Genomic DNA, 19559 nt, shown 5'->3' with positions numbered 1-19559 from the left:
GATATCATTCAGTGTGATTTACGCTTCATGAGGATCAGTTATATCTGATGTTCATTGTATAACTCCACTCGGAAATCCTGGAAAAATATACTGCAGAAGTTGCCTTAAAATAATCCAATTTTACAGTTTTTTTTCCAGAGTCAAAGTTGTCAAGTGATGGTTCAGTTTATAATAAAGGCAAAAAAACACATGTCCTAATGGCTTTAATTTGGTTCCTAAAATAGACCTATATGTTGTTAGCAGGATTCCATCACATTAGCAAAAAGATTTTTGACTTTTAGCCCCTTTTTAACACCCATCAGTGTATGAATGGGTGTGAATGGGTGAATGATGACATGTAGTGTTAAAGAGCTTTGAGTGGTAGGAAGACTAGAAAAGAGATATACGTACAAGGACAGTTCATTTACCATTTATAAATGGCACTAAAGGGGAAACTGTTTTTTTTTTGGGTGAATTGCCTCTTCAATACAGGATCAGCGTTCATTCTAATGATATAAAATTCATCTGGCCTGCAATAAATGTATCCTTTGTAAAGCTTCGGAGGTTATTTGTTATGTTTTGCCGATGCTGTCAGAGAGGTGTTGGTTCACGTCTTTGGCGATGTCTGATTTTGAGGTGTGTACTTTGGATTTGGATTGCATAACATCACATGTTTTTATACTATTTTGCCCAGTGATTGAGTCCCTGATTGGTAAGAATCATATAACTTGATATTTAAAAATACAAACGATAATATGATGTCACCATACCCTCATCATTTCCCTTACTAACAGCCATTGTCTGTAAATATGTGATGAAACATAATTTGAATGTGCTGGGGAGTCTAAATGACACCCTGAAGACCTTTCAGTCTGAAGTGTTGGGTGTGCTGCTCTCTTAATCATGCCGCTCCCAGAGATCCAAGAACCAAAAAGGTGTTTTTTTTTCCTGTCAGTTTAGCAATGCAACAACAGTTGGAAACAGGGTGGGATGAAGAGGAATACAAGGGACAAGGCATGGGCCTGTTTTCCTTCCCTTTAGAAGCAGAGCTTCAGGATGGACAGTCCAGAGGAGACTCTCCATGAGAGTTTCTCCAGGATGAGACGGGTGTCTTTGTTGGATTACTTTATAGAAACACTACAGAACCCATTTCAAGCATATTGACCGGTGATCCACTTTTGCAAGCATTACCAGTAAAGGATGCTATTCGAGATGTTACTTTGGGGGCAGGACGTCTTTCTTCCCAACATAGGTTTCCTAAGATTTTAAATCCTCGACTCTTTGAGGACCATAAATATCTGTAGAAAATGTTATGGCAATCAGCAGCTGTTGGGCTATTTCAATCTGGACCAGAGTGGTGGACCAACCGATCGCTACCACTCTGCCGATACAGTGCCTAGAGCGGGCCTCAGGGAGGCCTGGGTCTGACAGAAAGGTCATGAAGACTGGCCTTTGGAAGATCACCTTTGCACCCTTTATAAAAAGAAGGGATGATTTCAGAGAGCAATCACTCTTCCAATGGACATAATGGACATGTTAGTAATATTTTAAAATATACTTTAAAAAAAGTGAACCTTCCTTTCAAAAAAAGAATCAGGCGTGGTGCTAGCGTTATTACAGACTTCTGTGTTGCTTGACTTATTCCGTCTTATGTCAACAAATACAAAAGTGTCAATTCTAGGTTATATAATGAATGTGTGTTGCCAGATAAACAGTATACAGTAATATCAGCAGCAACACAGCATAATGTTGCAATACATTAACGATTTGCATCCAATATTTGTATTATCTCTTTGATCTTTGTCTTTCTTTAGGAATTAAAATGTCAATACTTCTCTCTGGCCGCTAGAGGGAGTAACTGAACTGTAAATCAGAATCTACTGACCGCTGTATACAAAACAAGCGAGACTGATTCATCCTAAGAGAGGACCTTGAGCAGAACTTTGGTCTGTTTTTACAGACCGTGGTATGTATTCCATATGCGTGAAACAATACTAGGCCTGAGCCCAAATGGCATTCTTTGAAATATAAATGTTTGAAAAAAACAAACCTGTACCGCTACAGTAGCTGAGGGCTTGGTGTTATTTGGATGTGCTGGCAGCCGTTTCCTTTTGGCTGCTGAGTGTTTTTTTTTTACCACATCTGAAATGATGTCATCAGCTGGTAATGTAGGTGATTTACTGAGCCTTCATGTGCTGCTCTGTGTGTATGTGCATATGTGTGTGTGTGTGTGTTGGTGTTTACAGAAAAGTATCCCACCTCACAGTGGGCCCTTCCACCAGAGCCGTTCTTTACATTGACTGCTTCACTCAATGTCTGGTCGATGTCTTTTATCCCTACTTCTTGCTCATAGGTGGAGGTTTCCATCCCCGATGGATCGCCATGGCTGCACATATTCACTGCTACGCAGAAGGAGCAAGTCCCGTCAAATTTCTCACAATGTATGAGCAGGGCACACTAAGCCAACATAATCCACCTCATGCCATTTTCGGTCATGTGATGCAGAAGGAGTTTGTTCACTTTCGCACTCACATTTTTGCTTTGGATTACAATCAAGACCACAGTTAAAGAAAAAGCTTTTGACGGTCACTGCAGAACCTCAGAAGATTAGTCAAACGTCAGGAAGGATGAAGATGATGGGTTTTTTTTTTCAAGGAAGTTCTCCAGCAGATGGCAGATTTTGTTCACTAAAACGTGGCCTTCCTGCTCGGTTGCTGCAGAACACCATAAAGTTTAACACAGTCCTGCAGAGCTTGTATCAGGACTACTTAGTACTCACTGAAACGGACCACACGCTGCCCATTATATTTGAATGCAGTGGGCGAGATCACCCAGGGGATTATTAAAGGGATACGAATACAGTATATGTTTTCTGTTTTGCATTATTATTTTTTTGTGTGATTTTTTTAATGATGAATTTCTTATAATTCACATCCACAAAGGAAAATAAATTCAGACTCCTAATGATAACCAGTGAAGCTATTCAACTTCCTTTTTATTGCATGAAAACACAAAAAATCTGAATGTAACCTTAATATTATAATAGTTATTATTAAAAATGCATGTGGTATGCATATATGATATTTAATCACATGGGGAAATGTGTTCAACTACAAATTGATTTAGTTCTATGAAGATTACATTTGATTGTTTGACCTCTCATTTACATTTCACCACTATCTCAAAATGAAAAGTTAATGGGCCTTTAAGGTATGAAATCAAAATTCAATATCAGTCCGTATTATGACAAAATACAAATAGGTTTGCTCGAGTCTTTCGTAGATACACAGTGGGTGTGGGCAGACAGTCAGTGATTTGTGGTGCCTGTACAGGGTTCGTTATTCCCAGCTAGCATTACAGCACTGAGTCAATCCGCGTTATCACGGACACCACACACTACCACACAGAACACGTCCATGTGACGGGTCAGTATCAATACCAGAACCTCATGAATCCATCCAGGGTCCGGCATGAAGAGAGTCTGTAAAGTGAAAGGCCGTGTGCACAAGAAGCACTGGCACATATTATCTCCCCAACGATTATTGAATATCAAACGTGCAGCAAGTTAACCGCTGTCAGAGAGAAAGAGACGCACACTGGCCCTCGTGCGCTTTTAATGGAATGATTTAACAGCTAAAACCTTACTAATGGCAAACTCATATTTCTATTGTTGTATCAAACTCTATTTGGACCATTTAAAAAGGAGCGCGTGCGCACCGCTCCATCCACCCCAGTCCCGTTTCAGCGTGCGATATGTCACACTATACCACTTGACACTTTTCCAGCCTGACGATGCTCGGTGTCCTGCTGCGTTGTGTTTCTATGTGGGCTGGCTGAGTGACGCGCCAGTAGGGAGAGTCGGGACTCTGCGCTGAAATAAAGAGGCAGCGGCAGCGGAGAGCGCAGAACAGCGGAGCGGAGAGAGGCGTCCCAACACCACAGCTGCACCACCACTAACTCCGCCGTGCCTTGCTCAGCCCAGCCTCCTCTCGGAGCTCTCACCGGAGGAACATGCGGTCGCTCCGTCCGGCTCATTAACCGCTAAAGCTCCGCGGGCTTCCACGACCTGAACCCCCCTCCTCCCCCTCCCCCTCCCCCTCCTCCCCCTCCGCGGCAGGACCTGCGAGCCGTAGAGGGAGAATTTAAAAGAAAAGAAGAACTTTTATTGGTAAGTCTTCACTTTGTTTATACATTCAAAAGGGAAATGAAACGAAAGTGATGGCAGATCAGATTGCCTGGGTTTTATTCATATTCATATCAGGCTCGTGTGAAACACTGAACAGGAGTTGGAGATTTACAGAGAGGGTTGTGCAACAGGTGTAGGCCTGTCATCCACTTCTTTAAGTACGTACATCCAATTTTTATTATCAATATCAGCACTGGTTTTCTTTACACATCACATGATAACAATAGTGGTTTTTAAATTAAATTAATTATTAGTAAAGTGATATATATGCTTAAAAAATAGCTTTATGAAAACTGAATAGTTTTTCCTCAGTATATTTACTGATGTATGCGTGAATAATTCAGATTAAAACATTTATTACTTCCTTTTTTTTTTTTTTTTTTTTTTTTTACACACAAGCAAAATTCCAAATAACGTGATCATCATCAGCAGGTCAGACGGCAATTAGCGCAGAGTGAATAAGAAGAGACGCGGTAGAAGCGCTGACTCGTCATCCTCTGCTCCGCTGAGTGGGAATCGGGATCCGACACACGGACCCAGGTGTGACGGGCCTCCTCTCCGGAGAAGTGATCCTGGGGGCCACGCACGGCTCAGACTGGACTATTCACGTCGCGTTATTATGCCACTCGATGCTAATATTACACTAGTATTAGTGGGGGTACTCGTTAAACGCGAAAGCCCCTTGCGGAGTTTAAATAGCGCTTTAATGTGGTCAGTGTGTGAGCGGCATTTGGATGCAGCTGTAGTGAAATGCTGTGATTTGAGCAGCAGCGGTTTAATACAAAACGTGTCCGAGGTTCGCGAGCTCTTTGAAATGATCCAGCGGTCTGACACAGTGCAGCAAAAAAGGACAATATTCTACTATTTTAATAGCATCAAATGGAAACAGAAAAGTGCAAGTTCATTCTTTAGTAAATGTGCTTTATATGCATTTGTTTTTTGAACATGACAGCGAAACTTCTTATTATTTCAAAAAAGTGAATGTCTGTAGTGGCAACAGCAGTAAAACCATTTCAACCTGTTCCTGTAGAAATCTACTTCTTTTCAAAACTTTTTCCAGAGATCTACTTCTGTTTCTAGAATAAAATAAAATTATAAACTTATTTTAGAAGAAGAAAACTTGTTATTGTTTTTTTTTTTTACTGTGTCAAACAGCCTCTAACTCCCAGCTGTCATATTTCAAGAGAGCCGGTGACTTTGTTCTCATCAACGTCATGGTACAAATACAGATCCTTTAAGTGAACTTACTGCATGAAGTGAAGCGATGAGGCCGCGATTCACATTTAATAAAATGTCCACGTATTGACTACCAAATGACTGGAATCAGCTCTTAAAACACACACTCTGTGTATGTTTTCAAATGGCACATTAACTTCACCGCGTCATAAAAATAATAATTCACAAATCAAAAATCGGAGCACTCGGCCTGCTTGTAGGACGTGTTTTCTCTGGTTAGGACTTAAGTCAGTTCTGTAAGGGAAGAGGAGCTCACATCCATTGATCATTTGCGGAAGGAGATGTGTGTACTACACCCAGCCTGATCGCGTTTACATGGAGGTGTGAAGCAGCGTCTCGGTCTCCACAACGAGGCCCTCTGAGGTGCTGTATCTCACAGTCTGGACCCGAGCAGAGGGCCACATGGCTGTTAGGATCTGGAGGCCCCTGGTATGCAGACATCAAAGGGTTAAAGGTGAGGAGACGCTCAGCAGCACAGCACTTATCTCCTCTAATGACCTCCTAAGTATAAGTCAATTACTTCTGCGTCATGATCAGAAAGGAACAGACCACAGGGGGCTGTTTGAGCTCCACTGCTCCTCATTACAACCACTTCACTGCAGTTTACTGGATGAGCGGCCCGGCCTCAGGTCTGAGGTCAAGGCTTCTCGAATTTATTTACTGCATTTATCAAAACTCTGTGTAGAGAGCCGCACAATGTAAACTCTACTCTCTCTGTCTGTATGGTAACGTTCGGAAGCGCTCACCTAAACTGCAGGACGACGTAATAACTTACTGCACCTCAAAGCAATAAAACACTCACCTGTGTTTGCTACATGTGGTTATGAATGTTTGTCCTCCACGACACAGCTGGTGATGAAATAAGAACAAAACAACAACTCTGTTCTTAAATCCTGATGATCTTGAGAGATACCAGGTTCTCTCACTCATACACTGCCTTTTACTATTTCTGCTCTGATTGTTGTGTCTATTTGTAAAATGAAATATTTCTCATCACCAACATTTTTATTACGATTTCTATTCTTGTTGTTATTATTATGATCAATATCATTTGAATTACTTATTAAACTGTATCTCGTGACGAGCGATTTGAAAAAGGTGTTTATTCAGGTTGTGATTACAGATGCCTGTAAATATGTCCTAAAGTAGAAACAGCAACAATATTCAAGATTAAAGTAACGTACATTCACACTTTGAAAATATACTTCAGTAAAGTCACTTCAAAGCAAAAGTACTCATTTTTAAAAATTGCCCTGTCACAGTAGTATTATGATAAAGGAATATTTCTGGGTCACATATACGCAGGGTTTTACTACAACTACCACAGTACCACATCTTTTTTGACTCAATCATATAATAATAATAATAATAATAATAATAATAATAATATTAATAATAGTAATAATAACAACTTTATTTATATAGATCTTTTCAAAAACTAGTCACAAAGTGCTTTACAAAGACATAAAAATCAAGACAAATTTAAAGATAGTGATAGATATAGTTATATATTATAATGAGAAGCAAGAGGTGAATTAATAAAACATAGAAACAACAAGAGGAGTTTAAAAAAAGAAAGAACCAGTTAGGAGAAAGCACTTCAGAAAAATGTCTTTAGAGACTGAGAGCTAGTCTGCCTGATCTTCTCCTGCAGGTGTTTCTCGTGTTGTTTTAATCTTCTATCAGTCTTCATCTGAAACATAACTATAGTAGTGACCAGTGGTGGAAGAAGTACAACTATTTCAAATACCACAGTCAAAAAAGTACTTCAAGTAAAGTACCCATTGTACAGCAGAAGGGTAGTTAAGTTATCAAATATCATATTATCACTTTTATTAGGAATGAAAGGTGGTGACGAACGTAATTACCTCAGTTTTTACAGTTTTTACCTGTAGTTTATTACGTAGTTTAATATGACATGTCATAGTGGTGTAGTATATGCGTTGGTAGCTGTCATATACATTTAAAGGAGTAAAACGTGCCCTCTAAAATCTAGTGGAGTAAATCTACAGAGTAGTTTAGAACAAAAATAACAAGTAATCCAAAAAAGTCATGTATCATGGATTTTTCTCTGGATTTGCACTGAAATGCAGCATCTGAGTAAAAGTAGCTCGTGTGGATGAGTTAACAGGTGTGCTGTATGAGGAGGTGGGAGGAGTGACCTGCGGAGGTGTGTGTCTGCCTCAAACAAAGATACTTTATTGTCGATTGTTATTCCTGCTAATCAAACCTGATTTAACAGCTCACAGCTATTTCTCTGTCTGAACGCTGTCATTCTGTGGTGCAGCACCAACAGCCCCGGGCATGTTTCTGGATACAGGAAACACGTGTGTGTGTGTGTGTGTGTGTGTGTGTGTGTGTGTGTGTGTGTGTGTGTGTGTGTGTGTGTGTGTGTGTGTGTGTGTGTGTGTGTTAATGCTGCCAATTGTTTTGTGTTCACTTTCGCAGACACACGCCACTAAGAGCCAGCCATTGTTTGATGCCTAAATCCAAGTTCACGTTACAGGCTTTTCAAAGTGGTCAGCTAAACAACTGGCTGTCTCGTGATCAGGCAAGTGGTCGTGGTCTTCACTCGACCGACCAGTGACAGAGAGTCCCGCACTGCCAGATCCTTCATCTGAGATCCCAGATGAGGAAAACATGCAAGGGCGTAGTCGTGCTTGCTGATGATGTCGTCAGCACACGCGTTCACGTAACAGAGCCCTACGTAGACCAGTCTCTGTGTTATGTTTATTCATGCAAACATCCAACACCCTCGGCACAACAACAACTTCAATATTTAGCCCGCACGTTATCTGGAATGCGTCTGCGACTTCGAACAGTTCACACCAAATTCGCTGGAGCCAATGCAAATTGGTGCTATTAAAACCAACGTTAAAGGACCATACAGGAGAATTCTGTTCCAGTAATATAGTTAGATTTGTATTCAATGCACTCTTTTATACCAAATACATACATAGCGAGAACTGCAGTGTTTGGTATAGGATATAATGTAGAATTAGCGAGACATTATTTAGCATTTTCATTTTTCTAATTGGGGGCTTTCACCTTTATGGAGTAAATGGTGGAGGGGCTTGGCTTGGTGGATGAGTGTGTTATGCCTCTAAATGTCATGCAGGAACTTGGAGAGGTGTGCTTGCAGATGGCTTAGCTTTTAAGAGTTTTGTATAGTGTGGATCCAACAGCATGGGCCTTTCACATGCACAGCCTCATTAAGCTGATAATGAGCTGCCTTATCTGCAAGCTGGACTTGATGTTTATTGGCTCCTGACAGAAGTGTGTGTGTGTGTGTGTGTGTGTGTGTGTGTGTGTGTGTGTGTGTGTGTGTGTGTGTGTGTGTGTGTGTGTGTGTGTGTGTGTGTGTGTGTGTTGTTGAATGGGATTTTGGGAAGCACAAGGGTTCTTGGTGGGTAAGGTGGGAAGTGGGTACAAACTTAAAAGTATTTCACCTTTTTGTGTGAATTCAATACGGATTTGAACCAATTATTCCAGAAACCACAAGCCCTGAAAGTAAATGCCGCCTCTCAACCTTCCGACAGCGGTAGAAATTCTGTTACACAAAACATGAGCTACCTACTGTACCCAACATTCTGTGGTGGCTACTCATTTAAGAATCCAAATATATATGAAGGCCATCAGTGATTATGTTATGATGTGGAAAAGGAATGTACAGTGCTACAGTTTGCAGAAAAATACAATGACATTTTATTCTGGCGACTGGGTTGCTAAATTCCTGCCTAATTCCTCTCACACTTCACTGGTTTCTTGTGTAAATGTAGTTGCAGTTACGCTTTGTATATATGTGTGTGTGTGTGTGTGTGTGTGTGTGTGTGTGTGTGTGTGTGTGTGTGTGTGTGGGCGGGGTTGCAGTAGTAACTTGTGATCAGACCTCCTGGTCATCTTAATTGCTCTCTTCATTGAATTGACTAAAGAAAGAAAGAAATAATTCAATGTGACTTGCCTCAAAGTTTGCATAATTTCATCTGCTGATGTTTTCTGTCTCTACCAGAAGACCTGTTGGATTCCGTGTTGCAGCCATGGGCAGCAAGACTCTGCCAGCACCGGTCCCTCTCCACCCGTCCCTCCAGATGGCTAACTACGCCCTCCTCCAGAGCTCCACAGGCCTCCAGCTGCCAGCAGATCATTTTCACAGTATCTACAGCTTCAGTGCCCTACACGCCATCCACCTCCACCAGTGGACCCTCGGCTACCCACCTTTGGCCCTGCCCCGCTGCACCATCTCCAAGCTGCCGGCCCAGTTCTCCTCCATGGCCTCCCTCCCCATGTTCCCTCACCTCTTGCAATCTAAGCATGACTCAGCGGGACTGCTGCAGAGCTCCAAGAACAAGCCCCGCTTTGACTTTGCCAACCTGGCAGCTGCAGCCACCCAGGAGGATCATCTGAAGGCCGAAGATCTGAGCATGACGGGTGCTGCCGCCTCCGCCGCCGCAGCAGCACAGGCTTCATCTCACCACCAGACTTCAGCCAGCCTTGGATGCCTCCTGGATGTTACCAAACTCTCCTCACCAGAGCGCAAGTCCAGCAGAGGCCGACTGCCCTCCAAGACCAAGAAAGAGTTTGTCTGCAAGTTCTGTGGCCGCCATTTCACCAAATCCTACAACCTTTTGATCCACGAGAGGACGCACACGGACGAGAGGCCATATACCTGTGATATCTGCCACAAGGCCTTTAGAAGACAGGACCATCTCCGGGACCACAGGTGAGAACCAGATTCAATCAATCAACATATTCACTATGTGAATAAAGGGTTACTTTCTGTTGATAAGCGGGCCCATTTCATGCAGCAGTTGTCTAGTTGTGGTAATAGGCGAGGTATGAACTTGTCTCTCAAGCTCTAGTTTACAGTCTTCATACAACTACTTCTGGGCCGTTATCCCCATTTCTATAATTAAGTACAAGTCACCCCTTAGATCGTCAATTTTCCATCCAGATTTAGGGCACATTTTCACCAAATTTTCCAGAAAATCAGCTAATTAGTGTGTTAATTCTCCAGTCAAGCACTGAGCTGTATTCATGAGGTTGACTTATTGATCTTTTCAAACATGTAACGCCGTGTCTACACAAGGGGCAGCAGCTTCAGTGCTCTATCTGTGTCCACGCAGGATGCGTTTCAGCACAGAATAGAGTGTAGGTCATCCGAGTTTTAAAACACAGTCGCTGCAGTTTCACACATAAAACAGAAGGAAATAGACTCGAGGTGTAAAATAGTAGTACGACATAGTAGATGGAGAAAGGTTTAGTCGTTAAATGCCAATTGTGAAAACAATACAATGATTCTACCAAACAGACGTCAACATTTTGCATTCGATCGTCAGCATACCTAGGTTGTTAAAGACTTTGATTCATTATGTGCGTCATCAATCAACATTGTGTTAGCAGTAAGCTGACATAGAGCAGCAGGGTAATGAGTTTGGATCAGGGTGAATTCCATTAGGCAGAGCAGGTTTAAACATCTTGTACTTAATGTCTTGTCATTTATGCTAAGCTTTGCTAAATCTAAATGTCATTTATTTACTTTGGATGATTTGAGAAGATCATTTCCCAGAAATGCTGAGAAGTGATTTGAGTAGTGAGCGTGTGACAGCGAAGGTGAAGAGTTATGTCATTTGTTTCTTTGCTGTTTTTTTTCTCCATAAGATGCTCTGCGGTGGCTTACTGCTGCTGAACTAACTGTGTGGTGCATAAGTAATGTCACATAGACATAGAAAACCAGCAGACCCCAAATGTCTGATTCATTGCAATTAATTTAGGTGCTGACATTAGTGTAAAAGTGGCATGATATTACCATAGCTCAGCTTTGTTATACTGACTTCAGGTAGTGTTTTTTCTATGATTGAATTAATAATTTGAATACATTGTCACACCGTAGTTCTTTCCCTTGAAGTCGTCTGGCACCGATGAAAGAGTCTGTGTTAAAGCTCTCACAGCTAAACATGTGAAAATAACACCGTCAAAAAATAAACATTCAAAGCAGTTTCTCTGTTGACTTAATGTAGCGACTACTATCAATTTTACAAGCTGTTAATAAGTAGTTTGTTAACTGTGATGTGTTCAAAACAAATCCATACCGAAGTCCAGATACGTGTTATGCTGTTAATTAAACAAAGAAGTTACAAGCAATAACTGAAGTGGAATCAATAAAGTAGGACCTAAAGTAGGAACAGATAAAAAAAAAATCAGAGCTGTGCTGCCCCTCTTTGTCTGAATCCAGCCGTTTAAGTGAACAGGTAAAGAAAGTGAAACCACATACCTGCATATTACCGGAAGGGATTGCAACCAAAAAGAACGTGAGCAGCACTGAACAAATAACACGATAAACAACAAAGGCTATGTTACTTTCTGCACATAAACACATCCCATATAGCTGTGTCCTCTGAGATTTCATGAATAAAAAGTTTACAGTAGTGGCTGAAACCAAAACCTACCAAAAAAAACCTTCCGATCAGACATGAATCTTACCATTGTGTGGCTTACCGTCCACACTAATGTAACTTCACCGCCTCCAATAAAGTGCAGTTCACATCGGCTTCCCCGAGCTTTTCAGTGGGAAGCATCCGAGAGGGCCTTCGTTCTAACAGTGGGCCTACTACGATATATTAGGGCCACGTCAGTAGTAATGATGTTCTGAAATCTGACATGATTGGTCTTCAATACTAACCGGCTGCTCTGTGTGTCCACCCTGCAGGTACATTCATTCCAAAGAAAAGCCCTTCAAATGTCAGGAGTGTGGGAAGGGCTTCTGTCAGTCCAGGACTCTGGCTGTCCACAAAACATTACACATGCAGGTCAAGGACCTGAAGCCAGCCAAGATCAAGTGATTCACTCTGCCAGCAGGGAAGGGACGAGGACACTGGAAAAACACGACCAAAGACCACGACAGTCAAAGAACAACCAAAAGACTTATTCATCTCAGCTGTTGGAGGCAGAGCGCTCTGCTTCTGTGGGAATACTCCTCAACGATGAACTGTTTCACCAGCCAGCTCTTAAAGGAATAATGCAGAAATGCTGTAAGCCTTAGTGGAGAAGTGGATGCTTAGTTATCAAAGCTTGACTTGGCAATGGATGTGTGGAATGTGAAATGGAAAAAAAAAAAAACACTTCACTGCTCAGTGAAATACTTTGCTCAGAAGCTTATAATCCAAAAACTTTTTAAAAAGGGACACAACTGTTATGCAATTATAATTTTTTTTACAACAACATAGAATGATCAAAGCCATGTTAATACATTTTCCTCCTTTTCAATATCGCACCCCAATGTTATTTTTGTACAGATGCATTATATCAAAAATGTATTTTTGCACTTTAACCTGATTATTGATTATTTACATATATCACTGGATTTCTTAAACTTATTTTCAAAACGAATAATCATTTCTAAATAAAATATTTTACTGTAAGTGGTTGGCTGTTTGTCTCAGTTTGTCGGTGTGAAATGGTAATAATTTAGGTAGGTTGGTCGTTGAGACTACATGTAAATCAGTGCACTGACCACTGTTTTCAGCCCCCAGTCACATGGCAGTTCATGAAATAGTCACAGGAAGTAATTTATTGGTTTTGCATTTCGTCCATTGTTTCACGAAAACAATGGAAAGTCCATTTGGATCCTTTTTCATGGCGGACACAGGAATGAAACAGACACCGCGGTGGTTTTGACCCTAACTTTTGTTTTGTTGTTTTTTGTCGTCTCGACTGACAGAAGTCGTGCCAAGCAACAAAAATAATTGACAATTCATTACGAAGTAAACAAAACCAATAGATGTCATTTCGAGAATATTTCATGAACTGCTGTGAGACTGTGTTGGTTTTCATCATGATCATGAGGATGATGAGGAGGATCACAAGGTTGGCGGTTTGATGCCCACCTCCTCCTGCCCAAGTATTGAAGTTTCCTTGGGCAAGACAGTCAACCCCTAGTATGCTTATAATGATAATGCTAGCATATTGACGTTTAGCAGGTGTAATGTTTACCATATTCACTGTGTTGGTTGCAAATTGTTACTAATTAGCACTAATTACAGCTGAGGCTGATGGTAATGCCCTTAGTTTTGCAGGCATTTGGTCATAAACCAAAGTATTGAAAAGTCCAGATGATCAAAATGATCACAATATTATCACAGTTCAATATCACAAATATTGAATATTGAACTGATTGAATATTTGAGTCTGACACACCATCACTGCCATCCCTAGACACATTTTAAGAAAGACTTATTTTCTTTATTGATATACTTATAGCAGATGGGTCTGAAATTACAGCCATTTTTGCTACCATGCACACATTTACTTTCTACCATTTGATGTCAGTGTTTATATTTGATAGATGTTAAAATGAAAGTTTGTGACCCTATACTTTCCTCAATTTACTGCTAGGTATGTTGAGTGTCTTTTATGGAGGGAATAGTGAAGGAGTGAATGAGGAAGTGATTTTGGACAAACTTTGTGTTTTGCTATTTTTATACATTCCATTTTATTAATAGTCAATATATATTAAAACAAATAGTTTCCAGGGCACACATGTATCAGCAGCTCAGTTTGTCCAATTCCTCCAGGTAAAATTACATATAGGTAAATACCTACATACGAGAGATACGAATAGTGATACAAAATATTAAGTAAAAAATATATAGATAAAGAGATGACAAAATTAGATAAAATAAAAACATAAAAAAATAAAAGAGAGATAGCTATAGTATCAAGTTAAAAATGTATCAAGTAAAAAACAAATTAACAAACAAATGAATAAGTAATTAAATACAAATAAGAATGCAATTTACAGTGTAAAAACACACAAAAACAATATACTTTTTCTAACAGGAAAGGTATAAATGTTACTGTATGCCCCTGAGTAACCACAATGACAATAGATGAGTACATATTTATGTATATTTCCCCCACTTATAAGAAAGAGAACAAGAGAAACACTTTCATCAATCAGGCCAAAAGCATTTCCAAGCACCATTACACGATTAAAGATAACTCCTAGAAGTAGACCAAAACAGATGATTGTATGCAAACCAAAATGGCATCTGAACTGATTCCATATTTTGAGTGTTGATTTAACTAACATTTAGTAGGGTATAAATAAGAGCTATTATAGAGGCAGGTCTAGGTCTGCAGCATTTGAGGTGGATACATTGTATAACACCTTGAGGAAACATCTTACATTGAAAAAGGCATGCTTGTTTTGGATGAACCCTGAGATGATAGTGGGATGGACAGGTTCCAAACACATAGCCAATAATCTGGGTAGAAGCTGTAGTTCTACTGACAGCAATAGCTTATTTTTCTTTAGTAATAACACAATTGAAGCTTGGTTAAGTGGACTTTAATACTTTAAGAATAGGTTGTTGAAGTTAACAGCTATGGCTAATCTTGTTTCACTTGTGATAGTGCACTTATATTCTTAAATGAAAGTAAAAATATAAACAAAGGTGTGTGTGTGTGTGTGTTTGTGGGTGTGAATAGGTGCGTGTGTGTGTGTGTGTGTGCGTGTGTGTGTGCATGCAGGAAGAAGGCTGCTGGTCCAGGGGAAGGAGGAGAGCTGAGCGGATGGTTGGCCTGTTGCTCACCATTTTTATAATAGCCAGGAACTCATCAGTCTGTCATCAACTCCCTGAGAAGCCAGGGACACACACACACACAGCTGGCCAGCTGAAGATGGCAGTGGATGGTGTACGTGACATAAGGCTTGTTGTGATTTAAACAGAAAGGACTCTACTTCTCCTCCATGGCCTCCTGTCCTCAGGCTGCTGGCAACATTACAGAACTTAACTACAGTACAGAGACAGTAGGGATCAAATAGCACTGCTACCGGACACTGGTAGGACAAACATGTTGCTCTATGTAGGCCTGCAGGCTCCAAGGTTGCTGATGGGCACCAGTGTTCGTGACCTGACGTGTGATCATGGAAGGGTTTGTTAGTGTGTTTTTACCCTGAACCACAGTCTGTTCTGGCTCAGGTCCCAATCATTCTATTTACAGGCTTAGGGGATTCTTATCTTCTTTATTCTATAAATTTGGCTACTCATATTGAGCATTTGGTGTGTGAATGTCGCACACCAGAACTCTCTATGTGATATGTTCCCTGGAACACTTAATCAGTTTGTACCAGTGTTCCAAAAAGCCATGTTGATGGGACATTTTGATTACTGTCAAATTTTTTTTCAACAAAAAGCTAATTTTCATTATTATGTCACTTGCAATGTAAACAATGTTACCATGAATTATAACAAGAAAGGATAGGTTCACATTTTATAAAGTCTGTCTGAAGGATTTCGTCCCCCATCATGTACATTAACATTGCCTTAGAAAGAGATAATAAAGAGAGAATTTCTGGACCCTACATGCAAACTATGGTTGTTTAATACGCGTGCAGTGCTCTTTCGGGTGTGGTCGTTTGGGGCGTGGTCGTTCGGGGTGTGGTCATTTGTGGAATGGGGCGATTGCTTGGCCCCTGGAAATACTGCTTGCAGAGGTCTCGAGAACCGTTGATCACTTGTTGAATCCAGGGGAGTGAAGAAGATTTTGGTTGTAACGTTTGTATATAGCATCCAGCAGCAAAAGTGGACTGCAGTCAATGAAGTGCAGCCTGTAAAGGCCCACTGCGGACGACATAATCTCTTATCAACAGATTCTGCATTCACATCTAGAATCCAAATATTTGTCAAAGACTTTGGCATCAGAAGCGTTCTGCTTTCTGTCTGTAGCCCAAGTAGTATTGACTGATAACATTCCAGCAGGCTTTGGTTGAATGCAGGTAAACAGTCCGTGTGAGGATCAAAAGGGGTGGAACGCATTGGCTGAAATGCAATTTTGGAATCTCAAATTTAGCTTTGGATGGGTTTAAAATTAGCTTGTAAAATGGCTACTTGTGGAACAATCCGGTCACACACGTCTTTCAACTCCAACTCCAGTCTTATATCTAAAGTAATCGGACTGTAAACAATGATCAGGGCACAGAAAAGAGAGTCTTGATGTCGATATCTGCTGGCGACACCAGGACCCCAGAAATACAGCCTTTTCCCCAAGAGGCTTCTCCATCATCAGATCGATAGCCGATGGGTTCCGAGATTGCGGTAGACTTGCTCCTTGCTTTGTAGTTATCAGAAATTACATAATATATACCACAGATTGCATGAACAAATCCTGTGTGGCTGAAACTACAGTAGGTAAGACTGCAGTATATGATAGTAAGTACTTAGTGCTTAGTACGGCCTTGATGTTACCTCTATGTCCTCTGGACCTAAGGGAAATGTCATTCACTGCTACTGTCCTAACTGAATGATTTAGGAAGGGCTGGCAGAGGGCATGAAGGGGGTACGGTGATGCTTCCCTCAGTAGACCTCGCTCTGGACCACTGACACGTTTATAGTTTCCGACTGGCAGGGTGAGTCAGAGGGTGGCAGGATGGACGTACAGTGAACTGAACCCCCCCCCAGACTTCCTCCATAGAGGGAGCAAAAGGGGAGGAAAAGCCCACACTCCCTCCTTTCCAACAATTATAGAGCAGGATCAGAGCTGGCCAGGAAGGTGAAAGCAAGACTTGATGAAAATCACTTCCACGTGGTTGATGGCCTCTTCACCCTACAGCAGGGTTACATAGACATAATGCCACAAGGATGATGATAACAGCTGCCACTGCTGGGGTCTATCAGCATTGATTGAATAGATGGTACGGATAATAATACAGCCTGCACCAACATTACATGGGGCACATTGGTTGCTAAGGTCTTGGCATGTAACTGTTGCCCGGGGATCAGTGGGGATGGTAATGTCAGTTGTCCCTTTGGCAGTCAGTCAACACACACAATGGGATTTTGTATGGATATTTTGGTCATCAGACAACGCTTCCTAATATATTGTAACTCCTCTGACCTTTTTGCTCTTTCATGTAAAACAACTTCATTTTTTAATTGTGCAATTATAATGTATATACATTACATACATTACATTTCACCTCTACATTTAACCCATCCTAAGGATTAGGAGCACCAACCATGTGATTACAGGATGATCCTCTCTGCCCACTGAACCATAGCTTCTTTACCAAGAAGGTGGCTCATGGTAAGTTATCTACAAAACTAACACATACATTTTCTACATATATTCATGTACACAAGAGGATAATTCTAAACGTTTGGTGACCAAAAAAAAAAGGTAATTCTCTGGGGATCATGAATGTACTACTAAATTTCATTGCTACCTGTCCGACTCTAAAAGACAGCCTCTGGTGAAAAGGAGTACCCACAGCAAATTGTAATGAATATCATGCAGGTTGTTGTCAGAATATCTTTCTGTTGAGTAAAGTGTTGGATGGACTGATTAGCTGAGATCCCGTGGTAAGTGGTATACAACTATTGTGACCTAATGAAAACAGCCCAAGTGCAGGGATATCATGTGCCCATGTGAGAAATAGACTCAAAGCCATTTAGATTTTGCCAGAAAGGGCAGGAAGTTCTGTATGTTTAATAAAACTCACAAAATGTTCACCTTCACCATGGCCAGCATGCTGGACTGATTGTTGCGGCTGGCTCTCACAAGTCGTCATCTGAATTTCTATTGAATAAAGGAGTTCAGGTGGTGAGACACTTTCATATTTATTGGCCCAGGCTGCAGCAGGAGTTCTATAGAAGAGTTAATGTGGTTGTGCGCATGCATTAGCATTGTGTGGCGTCGTGTCTTCTCCGCTCCCCTTTTTTCACAAATTTACATTTTTATCCAGTTTTAGTCAAATTTGATGCAAAACTTTTTGGATGCTGGCTATTTTAATCCATATCTTTTAAACTAGGAGTACGATGTCAGCCAACACGTACTAGACCTTTTAAGTTTAACATTCCACAGACCGGACAGCCTGCCGGGGCTACTACCGGCTTGTTTTTAGCTTTTAGCTTTGGAGCTAACTAACACTACGGGGGCCACAGATACCGGGTATCTTCAATCAGTGGCTTCAATCATGGCTCCACTCAACTCTCCATCTGACTGTGTCAACTGCGCCCGCGTGGCCGATAAAATCACAGAGCTGCAAGGAAGAATATCCACAATCTACGGCTCTGAGTTAAGCCTAAAGCTCCACTCCATCCCTTCACGAGCCCTGGTCCCTGGTCCATGCTCGCAGCAGCTGGAGAGGGAGGAATCACTCTCCTACCCCTCATCATTTCAAAGTCCAGTTGGAGAATAAATACGACATCCTTGCCCTCCACGACTTCCCTCCTCTGACTAGGGACTGCCAGCCTCATCCACCATCCCACCTTCTGCCTCGCGGGACCCACAGCACCTCTCGACTGGACTACTGCAACATTCATTCAATCATTGTTCATTATCGGAAGTAATGCCATTAACATTTGTACGGTCAATATACAGGACTGACAGTTCCGACAGCTGTAACTTCCTTTTGGTTCATTAAAACTGTTATGAGTTGCAAACTCAATTAAGTGAAAAAGACTGTGTGATATGGTGAAAAGCTTGTGAAAAGTGGACCTTGAAATTATATTGTTTTGTCAACTAGTATTTCTTAGGTCAACAATACATTTCCATGCTTATTTAAACCAAGCTGCAATAGCTATATATCCCTGTTCATGTCAACCGTACGAGGGGTGAATATTTTGCATAACTCACGCTTTAAATTTCTATCAAGGCCTAAATTTATGCATAATTAAGGGTGCTGCCACTTTGAGTCACAGGTGGGTGCCATCTCAGGTCAATAGCTATCTGCTCTACTGTGTCACCCGAGCGGGCTCAGATCCACCAATGATCCATCTCTTGGCCCATTTTTGGATTAGTCGTGGGTTAGGCTGTGTCATCACTGCCAACATGGCGATGGACGGAACCACCCGCTTTGAGCTTCAAAATGGCTCTTCAGAAACCTCTGAGCGATGTCACGGCGACTAAACAGTCTGTGGTTCAAACCCAGTAGTTAGTCTTTTAACAATAAAGGCAATGGTTCTCTAACCAAAGTCAATCAACTTTGCAACCGTGGATCAGTGAAAGAGCGGTCAGAGCATCGGCAGTTCACCCACCGGCTCCGCTAGTCCATGTCGATGTGTTCTTGGGCAAGACACTTAACCCCAAGGACCCATTTCTATGAATGGGTGCTTTGAGTAGTCAGAAGACTAGAAAAGCACTATACAAGTACAGTCCA

General features: G+C 41.3%; 1 protein-coding gene across 2 annotated transcripts; it reads left to right on the top strand.

Moving 5' to 3' along the window:
- Positions 1-3880: 3880 nt before the first annotated feature.
- osr1 (odd-skipped related transcription factor 1) lies at positions 3881-12823 on the top strand. 2 transcript variants are annotated; one of them, XM_068718113.1, is made up of 3 exons: positions 3881-4147; positions 9414-10121; positions 12108-12823. In XM_068718113.1, exons 2-3 carry the CDS (start codon positions 9439-9441, stop codon positions 12238-12240), a joined length of 816 nt encoding a protein of 271 aa, XP_068574214.1. In that variant the 5' UTR covers positions 3881-4147; positions 9414-9438; the 3' UTR covers positions 12241-12823. The 2 variants fall into 2 exon arrangements, with proteins under 2 accessions (XP_068574214.1, XP_068574213.1); XM_068718112.1 differs by having other exon boundaries at positions 9411-10121.
- Positions 12824-19559: the final 6736 nt, after the last annotated feature.

Source organism: Cebidichthys violaceus, unplaced genomic scaffold (genome assembly GCF_023349555.1).
Source record: "Cebidichthys violaceus isolate CVI_PGR_0920_01 unplaced genomic scaffold, fCebVio1.0.p SCAF_22, whole genome shotgun sequence".
NCBI classification, from domain to species: Eukaryota; Metazoa; Chordata; class Actinopteri; order Perciformes; family Stichaeidae; genus Cebidichthys; species Cebidichthys violaceus.
The sequence above is the reverse complement of the archived record's forward strand: the minus strand, read 5'-3'. Positions and strand labels throughout refer to the sequence as shown.

Coding starts and splice junctions, on each gene's coding strand:
- osr1 (XM_068718113.1), top strand. CDS start 9,439: ATGGGCAGCAAGACTCTGCCAGCACCGGTCCCTCTCCACCCGTCCCTC. Junction 10,122..12,107: donor GACCATCTCCGGGACCACAG/GTGAGAACCAGA, acceptor TCCACCCTGCAG/GTACATTCATTCCAAAGAAA.